We start from the raw sequence: 17,230 nt of genomic DNA on the forward strand, positions 1-17,230 counted from the left end.
AGTGCACTTCTGTCAGGTCAAAAATCTTAGACGTGACCCTTGATTGAACTTACTCTATGTGTTGATTTTTTTTCATGTGCATATTTAAGGATATTTTTCCTTTATTCAGCTGAAGAGAGTTTGATTATCATTCTGTTGCCTTGTTTTGTGGTTTACAAACTCATGAAAATAACTGATAGGCAAGTAAACACCTCTAAACATCTCTGAATGAAATCATATTTAAGATGAAGCTAATGGCTAATTCTGTTTCTTAAAATTCCATAGCACCTTGCTTTTTGTTCAGTTACAGATTAAAAGTCAGTTCATCACTGGTCACTTTAAATAAAATTTATCTTTCATGTTCATGACAACAAAAGTATATTTATAAAACAGGACTGTGTCACAGGTGAGTGACTTGAATGTTTTAAATTCAGCAGTTTTTGTTTCTCTGCTATATTCAGTCATGATAAAGAACCTAGCTGAGGTGTGTTGATGGCCTGAGAACAAAGGCTTGCAGTGAATTACCCTTCTGAGTTCTCCTTCCTCATGAGGGTGTTGCATTGGTACTGTGTCAATTGCTTTGTACACAAGCATTGAAAACAAGGCCTCGCCAGCCTCTGCTGAGCCTTCCAGCTGTTCCAGAGGGTAGATGAGCTGCCTCTTGTCACTGTCTTCCATTAGGAATGGCTCTTATTTAAAGAAATAGAGCTTTTTCAAGGGCAAAGCTCAGAAGCAGGTTCTTCTCTGAGAATAGCTCTTAAGAACTTTTAAGTGACAATGCCACTAGAAATTAAGTGCAATAAAAAATGAATAACATCTTTTCCTTTTCATGAATCCTGTGCCCCTTAATCAATTAATGACAAAGCCCTTGTATCAGAAAAGAAATACCAAAGATTGGGGAAATGTTTTCCCATCTCTCTTTATTCCCCTTTAATACTTTTTGCATTTCTAAGGCAGATAAGCAGAATTGTGCAGAACTCTTTTGTCTATTAATTTGTCAAAGCAATTATATTAAAGTGAAAATGGCTTTTCATTAAGTGCCTTCATTCTCTGGAAAAGATTGTCAATTATTGTTCATACGTTACACAGAATTTCCCACTGGTCTTTTTTTAATAGACACCCAAGTCTGGCAAGATGTAGGTCCTAACTATCTCTGATGACAGCAACTGCAACCTTTTTAAGAGTTTTTTTTTTTTGTCAAAACTACTCAATTCATTTTCTCAAGAGAATCAGCTGTCTTTTTATGTTAATTTAAATACTGTGTCTCTTAAAGCAATGAACCTGATATATGAGGGGTCTTCACAATTTTAAGGGATATTATGAAAATTTGAATCATTTCCTTTTTGTTAACTGCAATATGTTTATGTGGACTTGTTGCAGCATATTTGAACAGGAACAAATCTGATACATCACAAAGGGTAAGACTTCAGTTTGAAATCTGCCCAAAAGGAATAGCAATCCTTAAAAATGAAACAAACAAAAAAACACCCCACTACAACTTATGGTTTTGATTGAAAAAAAAGTTTAAATATTGATATTACATAGGAACAAAAAATTTACGGAGCAGTGCCCACAAATAAATCAGACATTTACAAATGGGAAGCAAATTGAAGAAGCAGTGAGACAACGTTCAGATGATGCTAGCAGTGGTGGCCGACCATCCTCCCTAATTGAAAAGGATGAAATTACCTTTGTCATAACCTCATTGCAAAGAACTGATGATTAACAACAGAAGCAATAACCAAACACCACAGATTTAACCCTCACAGTTATGTCTGAAAAATTAGGTGGGTACCAAAACAGTTGTCTCTAGATTATCTGTAGGCAATAGCAGAGTTTCTTATGGAAAATTTGAACAGATAGGATCAAAATCCTGACACATTAGTGAGAAGAACTGGCAGCAAATGAAACATGACTTTCCAATATGATCCTGAAGACAAAGCATGCTCAATGCAGTGGTTACTAAGTGGTAAAAGTGTCTGAAGTAAAAGTGACTCAGTCAAGAGCAAAGACCACAGAAAGGGATTTTTTGGGTGTTAAGGAAGTTTGTTTTCTGAGGTTCTGTGTATAAGGAGAGAGTTTGGGAAAGTGAACCAACGTTTAGAAGAAAAATGGCTGAGAAAGTGTGGTTAGAAAGTGCTTTCCTCCTAGGAGAGTGCAGATCAGTTATTATGCCAAGTTTTCAGTGAGAAATCATTACCCATCCACCGTCCAGTCTAATTATGGCTCATTTTTACTTATTTTTCTCCCTAACCTTCAACATCCTTTAAAGAGTATGTATTTTTCATCAGATAATTATATAAAAAGAATTGCATTGACATGATTAAATTCCCAGGACCTTCTGCTCTTCACAAATGAACTGACTGAAAGATAAAGTCACTTAAAAAAGCATCCTGAACCTGATGTAACTTATTTTCAGAAATGAAGCTTATGATTTAAATTTTTGTTTTTTAGTTTCGCTTTCCATAAAAGTTACAGATTAAAAGTCAGTTCATCACTGGTCACTTTAAATAAAATTTATCTTTCATGTTCATGACAACAAAAGTATATTTATAAAACAGGACTGTGTCACAGTCCTTGCATATTGTTCTGGTTTATATAAATTATTGAATCCAAAACAAAGAGCAGTAAAGGAATTACTGTTTTTGGATAGCTCAGTATTCAGTGTCCCAAAATGGCTAAATTTCTACATGAATTTTTTCTTCTGGTTTTTCTTTGTTGTTGTTGTTGCTGTTGTTTTTGAGGAACTGAATGTAATTAGAATTTGTTGCTCAAAGAGGAAAAATACACAATTTAAATTACAAAACTTAAGGTAGGAGTAAAAGACACAACTGTACTAACCCCGATACCAAGGAACTAAGTCAGATTTAAAGGGAGAACAAATTAAACAGAAAGAACGGGATTGTGGTTGTTAGCTTGGCATAATTACAATGGAGATTCCTAAAAGGGAAGGACTGATAAAATAAAATGTACAGACTGAAGATGAGAAAGATGCAAGAATAAAAAAGAGAATAAAATAGAAAGGAGAAAAAAAGTGTAGTGAAAATGGCAACTAGTACACAAGTAACTGCAGGAGTGCTAAACGACTGGTTTTTAGAATTATCTTCTATTTAGTCTCATAACACATGCACTGCTAGAAATACTGCTTGAGAACTGATAAGTAAATGATAGACATCTGCTCAAATTGAGCCATCTTTGCAGAGCTAAATTTCTTAACTACGTAAGCGTAGAAAGAGTTACTTGTTAAACTAGTGTTATCATTTACAGTGTTATGGGTTTAGGAGCACAATAATTTAATTTACTTAGCCAACAATTATGGCTCTAGAGAGGCAAATTAATTATATAATCACATTTATGCCACCAATATTTCATTCCCTGGTAAAGAGAATAGTTGCACAGTAGTAAAGTCCTTTGGAAAGTTCAGCTGTCACAAAATTTGCTAGAAAGATAACCCGAAGAGCATATGGTACACAGGCTTGTGGGGAGCCATGCAGTTGGGTGGATGGCATGGGTGTGTAATGAGCATCACTCCTCAGTTAGCAAGGCTGCGAGGAGTTTCTAGCAGCGAGGCAAGGTCCAGAGAATGTCTCTGTCCACCTCATTGCTGCTTCCCCCCCTTGTATGGACACTCAATCACCTCTCTGATGTTTCATAGAATTCTCCTGAGGGTGATGGTGTTGTTTTTCTGCTAATGTGAAGTGATTCCTGTAACTGGTATGACACCTCAAATTGATCAATCATGTTATGATAAAAACATCTTTAGTGACGTAAGGCTATGACACACAGCTGAAAGTATACAATAGTAAAGTTGAGCCCAAAATGTTTCCAAATATCCTGTTATGTGCCCACTTTTGTCCTGAAGTTTCCCGTAGTATAAGTAATGTTTTCCTTAAGAAATGGCTTGATAATATTTTGGAACAGATGGCGATCATGGAGGTACAAAGAGTTTGTTTACCATGCGCCTTGAAGTGTTACAACACATGATATGACGCATTTTAGTTTCTCACCATGGAAAGCAAAAATATATAGGGCATCTTCTAAAAGGAAACAACAAACCCCCCTCAAAATGACTTAAAATCTCAATCTTTTTTAAAAAAAGCTTTATTTGTTTATTGGAAAGTCAGATATACAGACAGGAGGAGAGAGAGGAAGATCCATCCGACGATTCACTCCCCAAGTGAGCTCAATGGCCGATGCTATGCCGATCCGAAGCCAGGAGCCAGGAACTTCTTCCAGGTATCCCACATGGGTGCAGGGTCCCAAAGCTTTGGGCCGTCCTCGACTGCTTTCCCAGGCCACAGGCAGGGAGCTGGATGGGAAGTGGAGCTGCCAGGATTAGAATCGGTGCCCATATGGGATCCTGGTGCGTTCAAGGCGAGGACTTTAGCTGCTAGGCCACAGCCCTGGGCCCTAAAATCTCAATCTTATACTGGCACATAAATTTAGGTAAAGAAAACAGTTTACAAAAACTTCTATCTTATATTGGCACTTATATATAGGGAAAGAAAACAGTTTATATAGATCAAAGGAAGTTTTTTGTAAAGGACCTCTGTTTGTAGATTGGCTGAGCTGCCTTGATCCCTTTCACTGCCCTTTAACAAAAGAATGAAAAACAATTGAATCAGCACTAGGTGAAGGTGACAGTAATTAATGCATGATTTGATTATAAGATTTAGCAAAGAATCTATGTTATATGCTTTTATAAAATCCTTTCATTTATGATCTTTTAATTCTGTATTCTTAATATGTTAATATTAGTTTGAGTTAACTATTTGGTCACTATGTAACTGCATGCGCTGCCAACCGTGGAGTTCCTGGCTTCAGCCAGGTGACTGTAGGTTTCAATGAGTATTGGTTTGTCAAAAATGTTTTCTTTGAAGTAAAATAATATTTTTTAGGATTGTTTTTTATTTTCTTAATCATGATGTAAAGATGAAACAATTGGATATTGTGCAAAAGCTTGTGATGATTTTTGTATAAATAAAGAAGGCAACATTTCTGAGTTGTCCATTATGAGCATCAAGCCATAGTGGTCTGCATCTTATCCCTTCTTCTTATCGTCTCGCTGATCCACGCATCCTTTGCAAGCTCTCAGTTAGCTGGAGCTGGTCTCCGTCACAGGCTAATGTTTCCTCAGCCTCCCCTGCCAAGATGTCTATGGTCCAAGCTCTGGAACCTATGAATCTGTACTCTTCAGAGATTTTTAAAATATGATTGGGGACTTGAATATAAATAGTTCTGAATTATTCAAGTGGGCCAGCCTAATCACATAGGTCCTTAAAAGCATAGAACCTTTCACATTGTTAGTAAGATAAAACATGTGCTATGAATGAAGGCACAAGGAGAGGCCACACTGCTGGCTTTGAGGAGGAACGCATGGGAGCAGAAGCCAAGGAGAGTGGCCTGATGTTAGAAGACGATCATAGGCAAGGCAGTGAATTTTCCTCTAGAGTTTTCAGAAAGTAGCAGAGTCTTGTTGGCATTTTGAACTTGGCCCACTGAGACCCATCCTAAATGTCTCACTTGCCGAAACATAAAATAAATTGGAGTTGTTTTCAGCTACAAACATGGTGGTAATTTTCACAAAAATAGGAAAATCAATAATAGCTATTTTAGTAATCTGTATAATCTGGAACTACTAGTAATATATTTAAGTCATATTAATTATTAATAATAAAGTTAAAAAGCAATAATCTTATAAGTTAGAATTCCAGTATACACTATATAGTAAATTTAAATTTTGGGTCCACCTAGAAGCTCAATGAAAAGATGACTGCATTTCTTTGGCCACAAACACTCCAGAAAGTATACTCAGGGCCCGGTATAGTAGCCTAATGGCTAAAGTCCTCACTTTGCTCATGCCAGGAGGCCATATGGGAGCTGGTTCTAATTCCAGCACCCCCATTTCCCATCCAGCTCCCTGCTTGTGACCTGTGAAAGCAGATGAGCATGGCTCAAAGCCTTGGGACCCTGTGCCCATGTGGGAGACCAGGAAGAGGCTTTGTGTACCTGGCTTCAGATTGGCTCAGCTCCAGCTTTTGCAGCTGCTTGGAGAGTAAATCAATGGATGAAAGATCTTCTCTGTCTCTCTTTCTTTCTGTATATTTGATTTTCCAATAAAAATATTTTTTAAAATGCACTAAAAAGATATTTTGTATTAACATTATAATTTGTATCTATTTTATATTTCAGTATATAGTTCATTATGAATGCTGGCCTTTAATGATAGTATAAAAACTTGGTCTGTTAATTTATGTTTCCCAGTGACTTAAAATATATCATTTTTTTAAACTTTTCCATCTTGTTTGCAGGCTTTTAAAAATATTACTAACATCTGTTTAAAACATCTTAACACTTTACAATCTGATTACATGCTGAGATGGGAAAAGTTTACTTACCTCATTTGTGGAAAATTTCTGTTCTTTAATTGATTCAGCATTAAAAGTATCTGTCACTGTACCACTCTGATTCACAGCACACTGCTACATTTATAAGACTAACCAGAATTGCAGCCAAGGCACCCAAAAGAAGTCATCTAATGTCTAGGAAGCTAAACTTGTCATCCCAAATCTGAAAGTAAGCCTTACCTTGGCCAAATCATTGTACTTGTGTGACTCCAGAGCATTTCACAAAGTGAATGGTACTAATTTTTATCTCAGATTGACAAGTTTATCCAAGGCAAACGTTCAGACAGGAAGCACCAAACTATAAGAGACACTCTTCACGATATAATTTATTATAAAGTAGAATGTTGTTGGGGAGAAACTGCTGTGTTAGGTAGAAAAGCTCAGTCTGTCACCGTGTAGAACTGTGTTGTCGTAACCTGGGGGTGCTGTACTTGTAAAATAGTAGATAAGTTGCTTATTGGCTGTAAATCTTGGCTTTATGTAGTGCCATTTTAGGCCTTAAATCTATGAACATTAAATGCTGAAGAAAGTACAGCACTTAATACATGCACACAGTAAGTATTCCTTTTTGGAGAAGCCTATTGTGTATTTTTGGGTCTACAACTGCAAAGCATTAGCAAATAAATGTGAAACAAGATCCTTTTACATTTTTACTAAATTTATGGATTCATGTACTATGATAAAAAAAAACCACACAACCCAGACAATGACATAATTCAGTTGCTGATAATCAGTAAAAAATTCTCCTTGTTTTCTGACTTAATCAAAATGTATATTGTTATTTATCAATGTATTCTTTGAAAATTTTAACAAAGAACTGACAGAGTAGATGTGTATCAAGTCCTGTACTAAATTGAGTATCCTTAGAACCAAAATCTTAACTCTGCATTCCCTTCTTGCAATTTGCTGGTGATCCACTCTGTGGAATGTGTCATTGCCTGTTTGGGGGTTGGTACCACTTGTGACAGCCCTACTCTTTCTCACACTTGAGTGGAATTCAGTGCAGCAGACCTTTACAAATATAATCAGTCACCAGATAGTCTGTTTATACATTCATGTGTTCAGTAACAACATTTTTCCTTCTCTAAATAATTTAAAACTCATTCCTTTTGGGTGTCATTGCATTACAAATGACTTCTGAGCCTTAGTAGCAGTAGAGATATATTTTATTTCGCAATGACTCAACAAATTTGATACCATGTAGTAAGTATAAGTAGATCATGGATATAAAATAGTTTTTCACTTGCTAAAATATTTGATTTGCCTATTTAAAATCACAAAATTGCTTCCTAAAATAACTGTGTAGTTACTAGCAGATGATGGAGATTTTAGTAATATTGAGAAGGATTTATTTTTGCTTTATATTATAATCATATCATGTTAGATTTACAAATAAATATCCTATCAAACTAAAGAAAATGCAGAAAAAGGAGAGAGACAAGAAAACTTAACAATTCTTTATATTATAAGGACAGTTACAAATTACCTAGATTACTGACAATTATGAACCCTGAGGAATCAGTGGAATTGGACATACTGTTCTATCACAGTGTTCAAGTAACTCCATGGAACCTCAATCTTAGCAGTATGAGCAGAAGACACTGTTAACTAAGCATTATAAACTCCACAAAAGTAGTCTTGAGGCACAAGGCAAAAAGGCAATTTTACTATGAATAGATTCTCATTAAAGGAACTTCTGTAGGATGTACTTCAAAAACAAATTTCTTTCATTCAACGAATGTATGCCAAACCAGGCACATTTCTGGTTCTGAGGCTAATCCAATTTAGTGAGCAAATTTTTAGTGAGCAAATCCAATGAGAAAATCTTGCCCTCCTGGAACTGACATTTAGTAACCATTCACATGCCAAAATAAATGAGTAAAATATTCAAATCCTTCAAAAGTTTATGGAAGAAATCAAAAGATACGGTTATTTATATATTAAAAATTTGAAACTCATACATAGATTTTTCTGTGATAAACACTTTTCACCAGGAACTTTTTGAAGATCTTTCATGTATATTTATCTAGTAGTATGCTTTTAAACCTCTGACAATGAGTTTTTGTAAAAACAAATGAAAAATACTACCAAGTTTAAATTCTCCCCCCTGAAACTAGAAAAGATGTGTCAGGAAGAGAGGAAGACAGTTGAAGGACCACTAAGGGAAAGAACATTGTAGAGAGGAAATGCATCAAGTGAGAAAGTGTGATATAGGAAGGGGTATGCTTTAGCAGACTGAGGGAGGGAAAGGAGCAGGTGTGTGATTAGGGAGATGAGGGGAGGGGATAAAAGATTGTGTAAACTTTGATTTTTAGACTTGGTGAGATTAGAAGTTTCTGGAATGTTTTGAGCAAAAGAGGAACATGATATAAATTTTATAAGTGTATTTCAGTAAATTCATGGGAAATGAGTTAAAGCATTAGCTTACTTTGGAGACAAATGAAATCTGTGCATACAAGCAGTCTTCAGAAATTTCATTAAAATGCATATGTTGAAAAATTTCATGCATTTCAAATCTTTATTGCACCAAAAGGAACTAATGTTTTAATTCCACTTTTTGATGAACTTTTGGAAGTAGTCTTGTATGTTAGTGGCATCACCCTATCTACTCTGTTAATAAGAGGACAAACAGAGTGCTATCAGACAGGAGAACGGCAATGGTTAACAAAGAACACAGTAGCCATCTGGATAATCTGATCAATCTGATGATGCCAGCACTGTGGCACAGTTTATTAAACCTCCCCCTGTGATGTTAGCAATATGGGAATATTGGAGTTCTGGTTCAAGTCCCAGAGACATGGCTTCTAATCCAGCTTCCTGATGACATGTCCAAGAAAGCAGCAGATGAGACCCCACGCATGTTTGTCTTGGCCACCCATGTGTGACTCCCAGATGAAGTTGCTGGCTCCTGGCTTTAACCTTGCTCAGTCCCAGCTTTTGTGGCTATTTAGTGATTCAGTGGATAGAAGTTCCATTTCTCTGTGTTTCACTTTCTGTCAGTGTGCCTTTCAAATTACTACAATAAGTATATATATTTTTAAAAATCTGATGTTAAAAAAAAAACATGCAGTTCATCTTATTGGGTTAAACAGCATTAACACAGTCAACAACCAGAAAATGAGAAGGCAGAGGAGAGTGGGCACAGCTGGAGATAAACTGCCTTATATTTTCTGACTAGGTGTTTACGGTACTAATATTAGCACCTGGTTAGCACACTATGTTTAATTATATTTCTGGAGAAACAGCCAAAGGGATAGAAATAGCATACACTGTAGAATGATGAAAATTTAATTGACAGTTCAAATAAAAGTAATAGAAGAAATCAAAGAGGAAACAGAGGAAACTGGGCAAATATAGTGCACAAAATAATATAGCTGCAGTAAATCCAAATACAGTGATAGTCTAATTAACTTCACGTAGGCTGATCTGATTTATAAATATTCACATGTAGATAAAAGTGAAATTCATCTGGATGCTGCTCTCAAGACCTCTTTATAGTGAAAAGGCACATATAGAAAGCTATTGAAAGCTTATAAAAATGGAATAAAGTATAATTTTCAAATAGGAAGTTCAGCCAGCTATATTACGCAAGCAAACTTAGAGGCAAAACATATTACTAAAATGAAAAAAGTATACTATACAATGATAAAGATTAAATTAATATCTATGAACTTTACATAGCTTCAAAATATATGAGGCAATTATTGACAAATGGGATATCTACAATCTACCAGCAGAACGAAGAATTAAACACATCTTTCAAAAATCAAAATGCTAAGAATATTGAAGATTTGTAAAAATACAGCTATCAAGATTGATATAAGTAATTTATCTTAACAAGATAATTATATCCCAGTCAAATACACACAAGGAATTATCCATAGGTTATAATTCTAGAAAATTTATGATATTGTTATCCGAAAGACACATGTATTCACAATTAAATGGAATGAAATTAAAATGGCTGTCAACAAATAAATTATGAGACACATTAGAGATACTTGAAAAGAATTAGAGGAATGTGGCATTTAGGGCACAAAGAAAGGAAAAGTACTATGTACAGAATAAAAGTCTTGCCCTCCAAGCAGAGCATGTAAATAATGAACAGCCTGGAAAAATATCTGTCTCCCTCCTGCTTTTACTTATGGCAAAATAATTGATTGCTGCTTCCTTTCTCCCACTCCACCCCTACATGTTTGGTATGTTAAGTTCTTTTCCAGTGTTTTTTTGAAGCTCCCTGTTTTCTTTAGCTGGAGTGGTGAATATTCTTATGAGCCTGTGAAGTCAGGCAGCACAGAGCTTATATGTCTACACCTAAATACTGCCTCTTAGGGTCAACCCCAAGCAACAGCAGGAAAGTCAGCCAGATTTGTCTTCTGAGCTTGATACCACTACACTTAGGATTTTATGTCTTCTTACTTCTATTTTCAGCACTTTCTTTTCCCTAGGCATTGTAGAGCCTTCCATTAGAGGGGAAAAAAACGATAAAGTCACTCATGACGTTATATTAAACATTTAAGAACTGTTCTCTCTTTTGATGCCACTTCAGAAATAGTTTCTTTTTTAAAGGTCTAATCCTCAAACAGAAATGTACAAGACGTTGAAATGGAAGGAAGTAATGTGAAAGGTTGAGGTTGTGAGGTAAGAACAAGGATTTGAGTACCTCTTGAAAGAGGTCTACCAGAGGAAAAAAACCATAGGCATCTGCTCAGAATATTTAAGTTTGACTTGGCTTGTTGTTCATTATCTGGCAAATGTTAGAAAGTTTATCAACATTAGAAAGGGAATGCATAGCTATTAGAGAGAGAGAGCGAGATGGGGAGGGAGGAAAAGAAAAACAGGGAAAGGGAGAAAGAGCCAGAGATCAAGATAGGGGGAATATATCTATGGAATCTATGTTTTATATATGTATATATGCTATATATGTCTTTTATGAAGAGTATTCAATTGCAAAGTTCAAGAAAAGCCTAAATGACTATGTTTACTCAAATCTTCTATTCATCTTGTCATCTTGCACACAGATTTTATATGAAATGGATCTTTGGCTAAGAGTAAATTCAGGTATCTAAAAGAATATGGTTGTTACTGTTCATTGGGCCATGTGGTAGTTTCACGTAAAACTAAAATGGTTTAGTGGCACAAGCTTTTTTTTTTTTTTGATGATAGAAGCATCACTTGCCCTTTCTACAAATCCATTCTGAAGGTTTAGTGTTAGGACCTTTGTGGTAGGTCCTATAAAAAATGAACTTACATTTATTAAAATCACAAAAATAATCCAACAGCCCAAGAAAGCATGCATAGAACATATACACACATATATACACACATACATATACACATATACACTTAATTTTCTGACTTCTATGGGAATTGAACATTTGGAAGACTATTTAGACTATCTTTGGCTTTTTAATGCCCATGGCTTGCATATTCTTGGACTAATGAAGATAGGAACCTTAAGCCTCCTCCTGCTTTACGCCCCCTTGCCCTCCATCCAGGGATAAAGAGTCACACATTTGTGCAGCGTCACTGTTTCTTTCAAAGCCTTGAAGTTCTTTAAAACATTATTCAGCATTATTGATCATGTTATTGGATGGCTAGATGGGTAAGGCTGACAGTGCACTGCTACTTGTAATTTTTCCATTCAATAGGGAAACAGTTTCTGTTCTATGTAAAGAATAAAAAAATTGTGTAGTAATTAATTTCACAGTTTAAAGTTGTTATGCATTATCTCTCTAACTTTGCAAGTAACAGACTATGCAACCTTCAATTTTCTCATTCTTTCAGTTTCCTAATACTTCAAATAGAGAAAATAAAATATTTGCTTATAAATGGTAATTATTAAAGTTGATTAAAATATTTCCTTTAGTTAGGGACTATGAGACACCAAATCTATGACATTTTCTTATGCTAATGATGCTTCATGTTCTTTTCCTTTTCTGTTATTTGAGTCACCTTAGCTAACTCAAAGACACCCTGAGCTTCAGCCTGTTAGTACTGGATAAATCAGGACTGAGTGATGGATTGGTCACCTGAACACCAGTTCACCTGGCAACCACTGCTTGACTTCTCTCTCCTTCATATCAAAATTTCTCCACACAGGACCTGACACCCCCTTTTTCCTCCCCTGGGAAGCCAGGTTCATTCCTGAAATCACTGCAACTGAGCTTCAGCCTTGAAACCTCCAATGTTCAAAGTAATTGAAGTCTTTTGTTTGTGATATTGCCCTGCCTTCCCAAATCATCACATAACTCCATCTTATGTGCTCAATAATTTCTAAGCACCGTGCACATTATACTGTTTGGTACACCTTGACCCACCTTAAACATGCAGATATCGTCAATGTTGTACTTACCACTTTGTAAACTCTCTGCTTATTTATCTCTCCCACAAAACTTTACATTTATTAAGACAGAGCTGTATTTTATCTTTGAATCCCAGGTGCCTGTTAGTGGCTGGTATGTGATATGACCATGTCACATACAAAAAAAATAAATGCTCAGCCTGAAGTTTCACTGTACTCTTCCCATCACCTCTTTTTAAAGGAATAAGATCTCAGTTTATGATTCAGTTACAGCAGAAATTTGATAATGAGGTGCAAAATGAATGGATGGATGCTTATTCTCTCAGGGCAGCTGTCTGTAATGAATCAGTGTTTTGAGGTACAATTATACATTACAATGCAATAGTAGCCTAACATCCCAAATAATTCAAAATAATCTGTCAGTATTCCATATGTTAATATTAAAATATAAGCAACCTGTGAACTTCATATGTTAAATTCTTCTTTAATATGTTTAATAAATCTTTAATTTTATATCTTAAAATGACATAATCTTTATAACACAAAATGCATCTGTATTTTGTGTATTTTAGAATATATTAGAGGGCTTATATGCAGAACTCACAGATTTACCTAACATATTCAAATGGTTTTAACCATTTTAAGTAAGTTTATAACAAATATGAATTGTATAACTAAATCATAATTTGAACAGGTTAAAAATTAAAAATTACATATAGTTTGTAATCTTTATACGCACAACAAATGTTTAAATTAATAGGTTAGTCTTAACTCAGCTTTACTTCCAAAAATGAATTTCCACAATCTTAATGGATCACCCACTTTTCCCTAACCCTCAATATTCACCCCTGTAGTCATCATCCAAAAAAAAAACTTAATGGAAACAAATACAATTTACTTATGAATTAGTTCCCACTCAACTAAAGGAAGTTACTGAACTAATAAGATGAAATATTTTTTGCTTTTCGTTTCAGCCTTTAGAATGTCTTAAACAACATTAAATGCTTTTTCTACTTACTTAGTTCATTTAAACCAAGATGATCAACCTTACTATTCTTTCCCAGACATTTAGTGTCTAGAGGAAAGAACAGTCTCCAAGATATATTTTTTGACATCTGACCTAATTGCAGATATTCTACCAAAATTGCAAAGGTTTACAACCTAGAAACTACAAATCAGGTCTCTCACTTTTAAAAGAAATTAGTATGTAGTATAACAAAGATCAAATCCCATGATATTTTGAATTAGCAACTGAGGTAAATGTATATAATTTTAAGTTTTATTAGTAACAAACAACCAATTACTTATGTAATATAATCGACTTATAATAATAATAAGCTACCTTTAAATGAGTATTTTCCGTTTAGTGGTTTTACATAATAACAACTGCGGTTCAATTTAAATGAAGTACAAGCTTCAGATATATAATTGAAGTATTTACTGAAATCTATTTAAATCCTTTCATTTGTATGTGAATAAATAATGCTTATGTAGCCATTGCTCCTCATACTTAGTGCTGATTTTCAGTTTTAAAAAAATGCCAGGGAAAATGACTTGATTTCCAAAGATGTCTTAAGTAGCTTACTTGTAAGATCTACAATTATTGAAAATTTGTGGGAGTATGCATTTTCACTAAAACAAATTCACTCTGATTTCATATTTAAGTTGATTAAGTCCTGTTAGTAATATTTTTTTCAGGTAGAAAATACCTGGAAAACAACCAGACAAAATCGTTCCTACTCTTATCAATCCAGAGAGTAAAACACTGACTTGTCCCAGATGTTTTGGAATGGCATGGAAGTATGATAGCCTGGGGCACTCCTTAGTCTTAGTAATCAGTATGAGAGAAAAACTGATTTTTTGAGAAGGGGATGACAGAGTCTTACCTTCACATCATTGGTGTTCATTCTGGTCCCCTCCTTTCCCACAAATATATCATCAATGTCCACAAGGATGTACCTATCCAGGGACAAAGCCAGCCTCTTCCCTGATAGGAAGGAGATGGCATCTATAAAGATGAGCTTATGCAGCCAAAAGTTCAAGTTGTTTCCGAAAAGAACTCGTTGAATTCCATCATGCAGTCCCAGGTCATGGATGACAGTAGCATAAAAAGCACCTTTAGAGATGGGAGGAGAAAGGTTTTCTGGAGTCTTTACTTTGGCAAATATTACTGGTTGGTAAGCTGAGTGATTAATCTGAAAGACTGTCCAATCATTTCCAGGTAAAGATCCCTTTTCAAGCTTAGAAGACTTGGTCACATGGAGCAATGGAGAATGAGGATTAATGCAACAATCTTTCACTGCAAGGTTTCCATAGATGGAAAAGGGGAAACCTTTCAGCTGAAAGCTCTGTAGGCTCTTCTCAATCATTTTGTGGAATCCAATGATACCCACACCATATTCTACACAGTATTTATCTAAGAGGCTTCGGTTCCAAGAATCCATATTTATATACTTTAAAATATTCTCATAAATAATGAGGACATATTTGCCTTTAGTTTTGTCTGTAAGTGCTGGGAGATCACCCTTTCCAGGAGCAATCTCAATGTGATACTTGAATCTACTTGATTCCAGAATCATAATGATGTCTTGACCAAGGGATGAATACTGGCTTTCCACGAACACAAGGATGATGGGTTCTGTCCTTGCAGCATCAGAAACTTTTGGTGTCTTCACTTCCATTAGCTTAGATGGCAGGTAATGGAGGTCACTGCAGTCCACTTCTGAAGCCATCTCAGAGAGCTCATTTTCCTGCTTGTGGCCAGTGTACAGGTAGTAAGCAGAAATAATAATGCTCACCATACAGAAAGTGGTAAGCAGAATAACCGTCCTTTGAAAATGTCGGTGAAGCTTCATGATAAAACTCATGTTGTCTATATATTCCTTGACTATTCCAAAGCGAGCACCATGAAAGCAAAAAATCAAAGAAAGATGGTATTTCAGCTACTTTCCCAGTCTTAGTCAATAGTTTATGTCACCATTGCAGCACATTTGTATTGCTTGATCAAGACTCAGAAGAAATACTGTCTGCAAAATAGAATAAAATGAAAAAGAATATGAAACAGTCTTTAGCACTAAATTGAACATGTATTAGGAAATTTCTTCTGTTCCTCCCCTCCCCCCAATCTTAATGAGGACATTACAGGGAGAGAATGAGGAAAAGGGCTTGCCTGAACACAGGGACTCTGCCTAAGAGGTGCAAGCACTGGGCGAATGAGGATTTTTCTTTTAGCTCAAGAAGCTTTTTATCAGACTATAGATAATATAGGAATTAAATCACAAGGAAGACACTTGTGATATTTAATGTCATAGCCATTTCCTGTCCCATGGTACACCTTATAAAATACATATTCAAGTTCTTTGTGTGTAATTACATATGCTGAAAGCTCATAATAGTTTAAATGCAATTAAACATCATAGTTAAAGTCTAGTGCTTTTAAAAAAAGTTTGTGACAACCAATTTTGTCATTCAAATCTATCAAATTCATAGGTGAATTGGCCATATGATATTTGCTTTCATTAGAATAACTTTCAAAATGCAGATATGGTCTTGTGGTGGGATGAATGTTAGCAGTAAAGCCTTTCCCAAGTTCCTTCAGCTCTGCTGTGAGATTATTGCTACCTTTCCATTTCTGCTTTGGGGACAAGGGCTCAGTAATTATATAAATATAACTCAGTTACTTTAAAATAATGAAGAAACTGAGCTGTCATAAAACAATTTGTTATGCAGTAGATCAAATCCCTCCTAAATTCTTGATAACCTTTCAAACTTTGGTAGTTATGAAAAATAATGAGAAAGAAACATAAATGCTTCTTAGATTAAAAAAAAACTTGTAACCTCATGGTCTTGCTCTTTTCCATGAAATTATTATTATAAAAAATTAAGATAGACATTTTTATTAACTATAGGAAGACCAAAAGCTACCTAGATAGGACAAAAAGTACTGGTGTAAAACATTGTATTTTATGTTTGTCATAAATCTGGGTTCATCACACTTCTATATCTGATTACTTGTGTCATTTGGCCTAATAGCTTCCAAATATGATTAAGATGTCAGAATGCATGCTCACAAAAAACACAGTGGACCTAAAGTTTAATCATCTACCCATGAAATCAGCAGTAAAAAGTAATTTGAATCATATATTTTGCCTTCATAAATATTATAATCTGGAATATTTACCTTTGGGATATTGACACCATTTTCTCTGTAAATTATATATTGTAGTTTATTCATCTTAATATTAGGGGTATTTGAACACCCTGTGTCATTCATCCAATTATTTATTGGGTAGCTATATTTCTGTTTAAATTGTAAACATCTGATATAGTGAATTTTATTGAAAGGTTATAACTTACAAAGCAATACAGTGACCAGAATGATAGTATGTGATTGTGGATTAGAGACAAATTAAAATAAGATAAAAGAAGAAAGGGAGCATGGTTGGGCACAGGTATGAATGGATACCTGAAATAGAGGGAATGGTAGAGGCAGGAGTGACTATACTATTTGGGTAAGTGGCATGAATGAAGAGTAGAGGAG

General features: G+C 35.1%; 1 protein-coding gene across 1 annotated transcript in view; it reads right to left on the bottom strand.

The window, feature by feature from the left end:
• Positions 1–17,230, bottom strand: part of NDST3 (N-deacetylase and N-sulfotransferase 3) — a 159,451-nt gene that overhangs the window by 130,936 nt on the left and 11,285 nt on the right. The window contains exon 2 of the mRNA XM_040966689.1: positions 14,577–15,716. Within this exon, the coding sequence (XP_040822623.1) occupies positions 14,577–15,557 (981 nt within the window). The 5' untranslated portion in view covers positions 15,558–15,716. The remainder of the gene's footprint in view (positions 1–14,576; positions 15,717–17,230) is intronic.

This window comes from Ochotona curzoniae, unplaced genomic scaffold (assembly GCF_017591425.1).
Source record: "Ochotona curzoniae isolate NIBS_2020 unplaced genomic scaffold, NIBS_Ocur_1.0 scaffold_4506, whole genome shotgun sequence".
Classification (NCBI taxonomy): Eukaryota; Metazoa; Chordata; class Mammalia; order Lagomorpha; family Ochotonidae; genus Ochotona; species Ochotona curzoniae.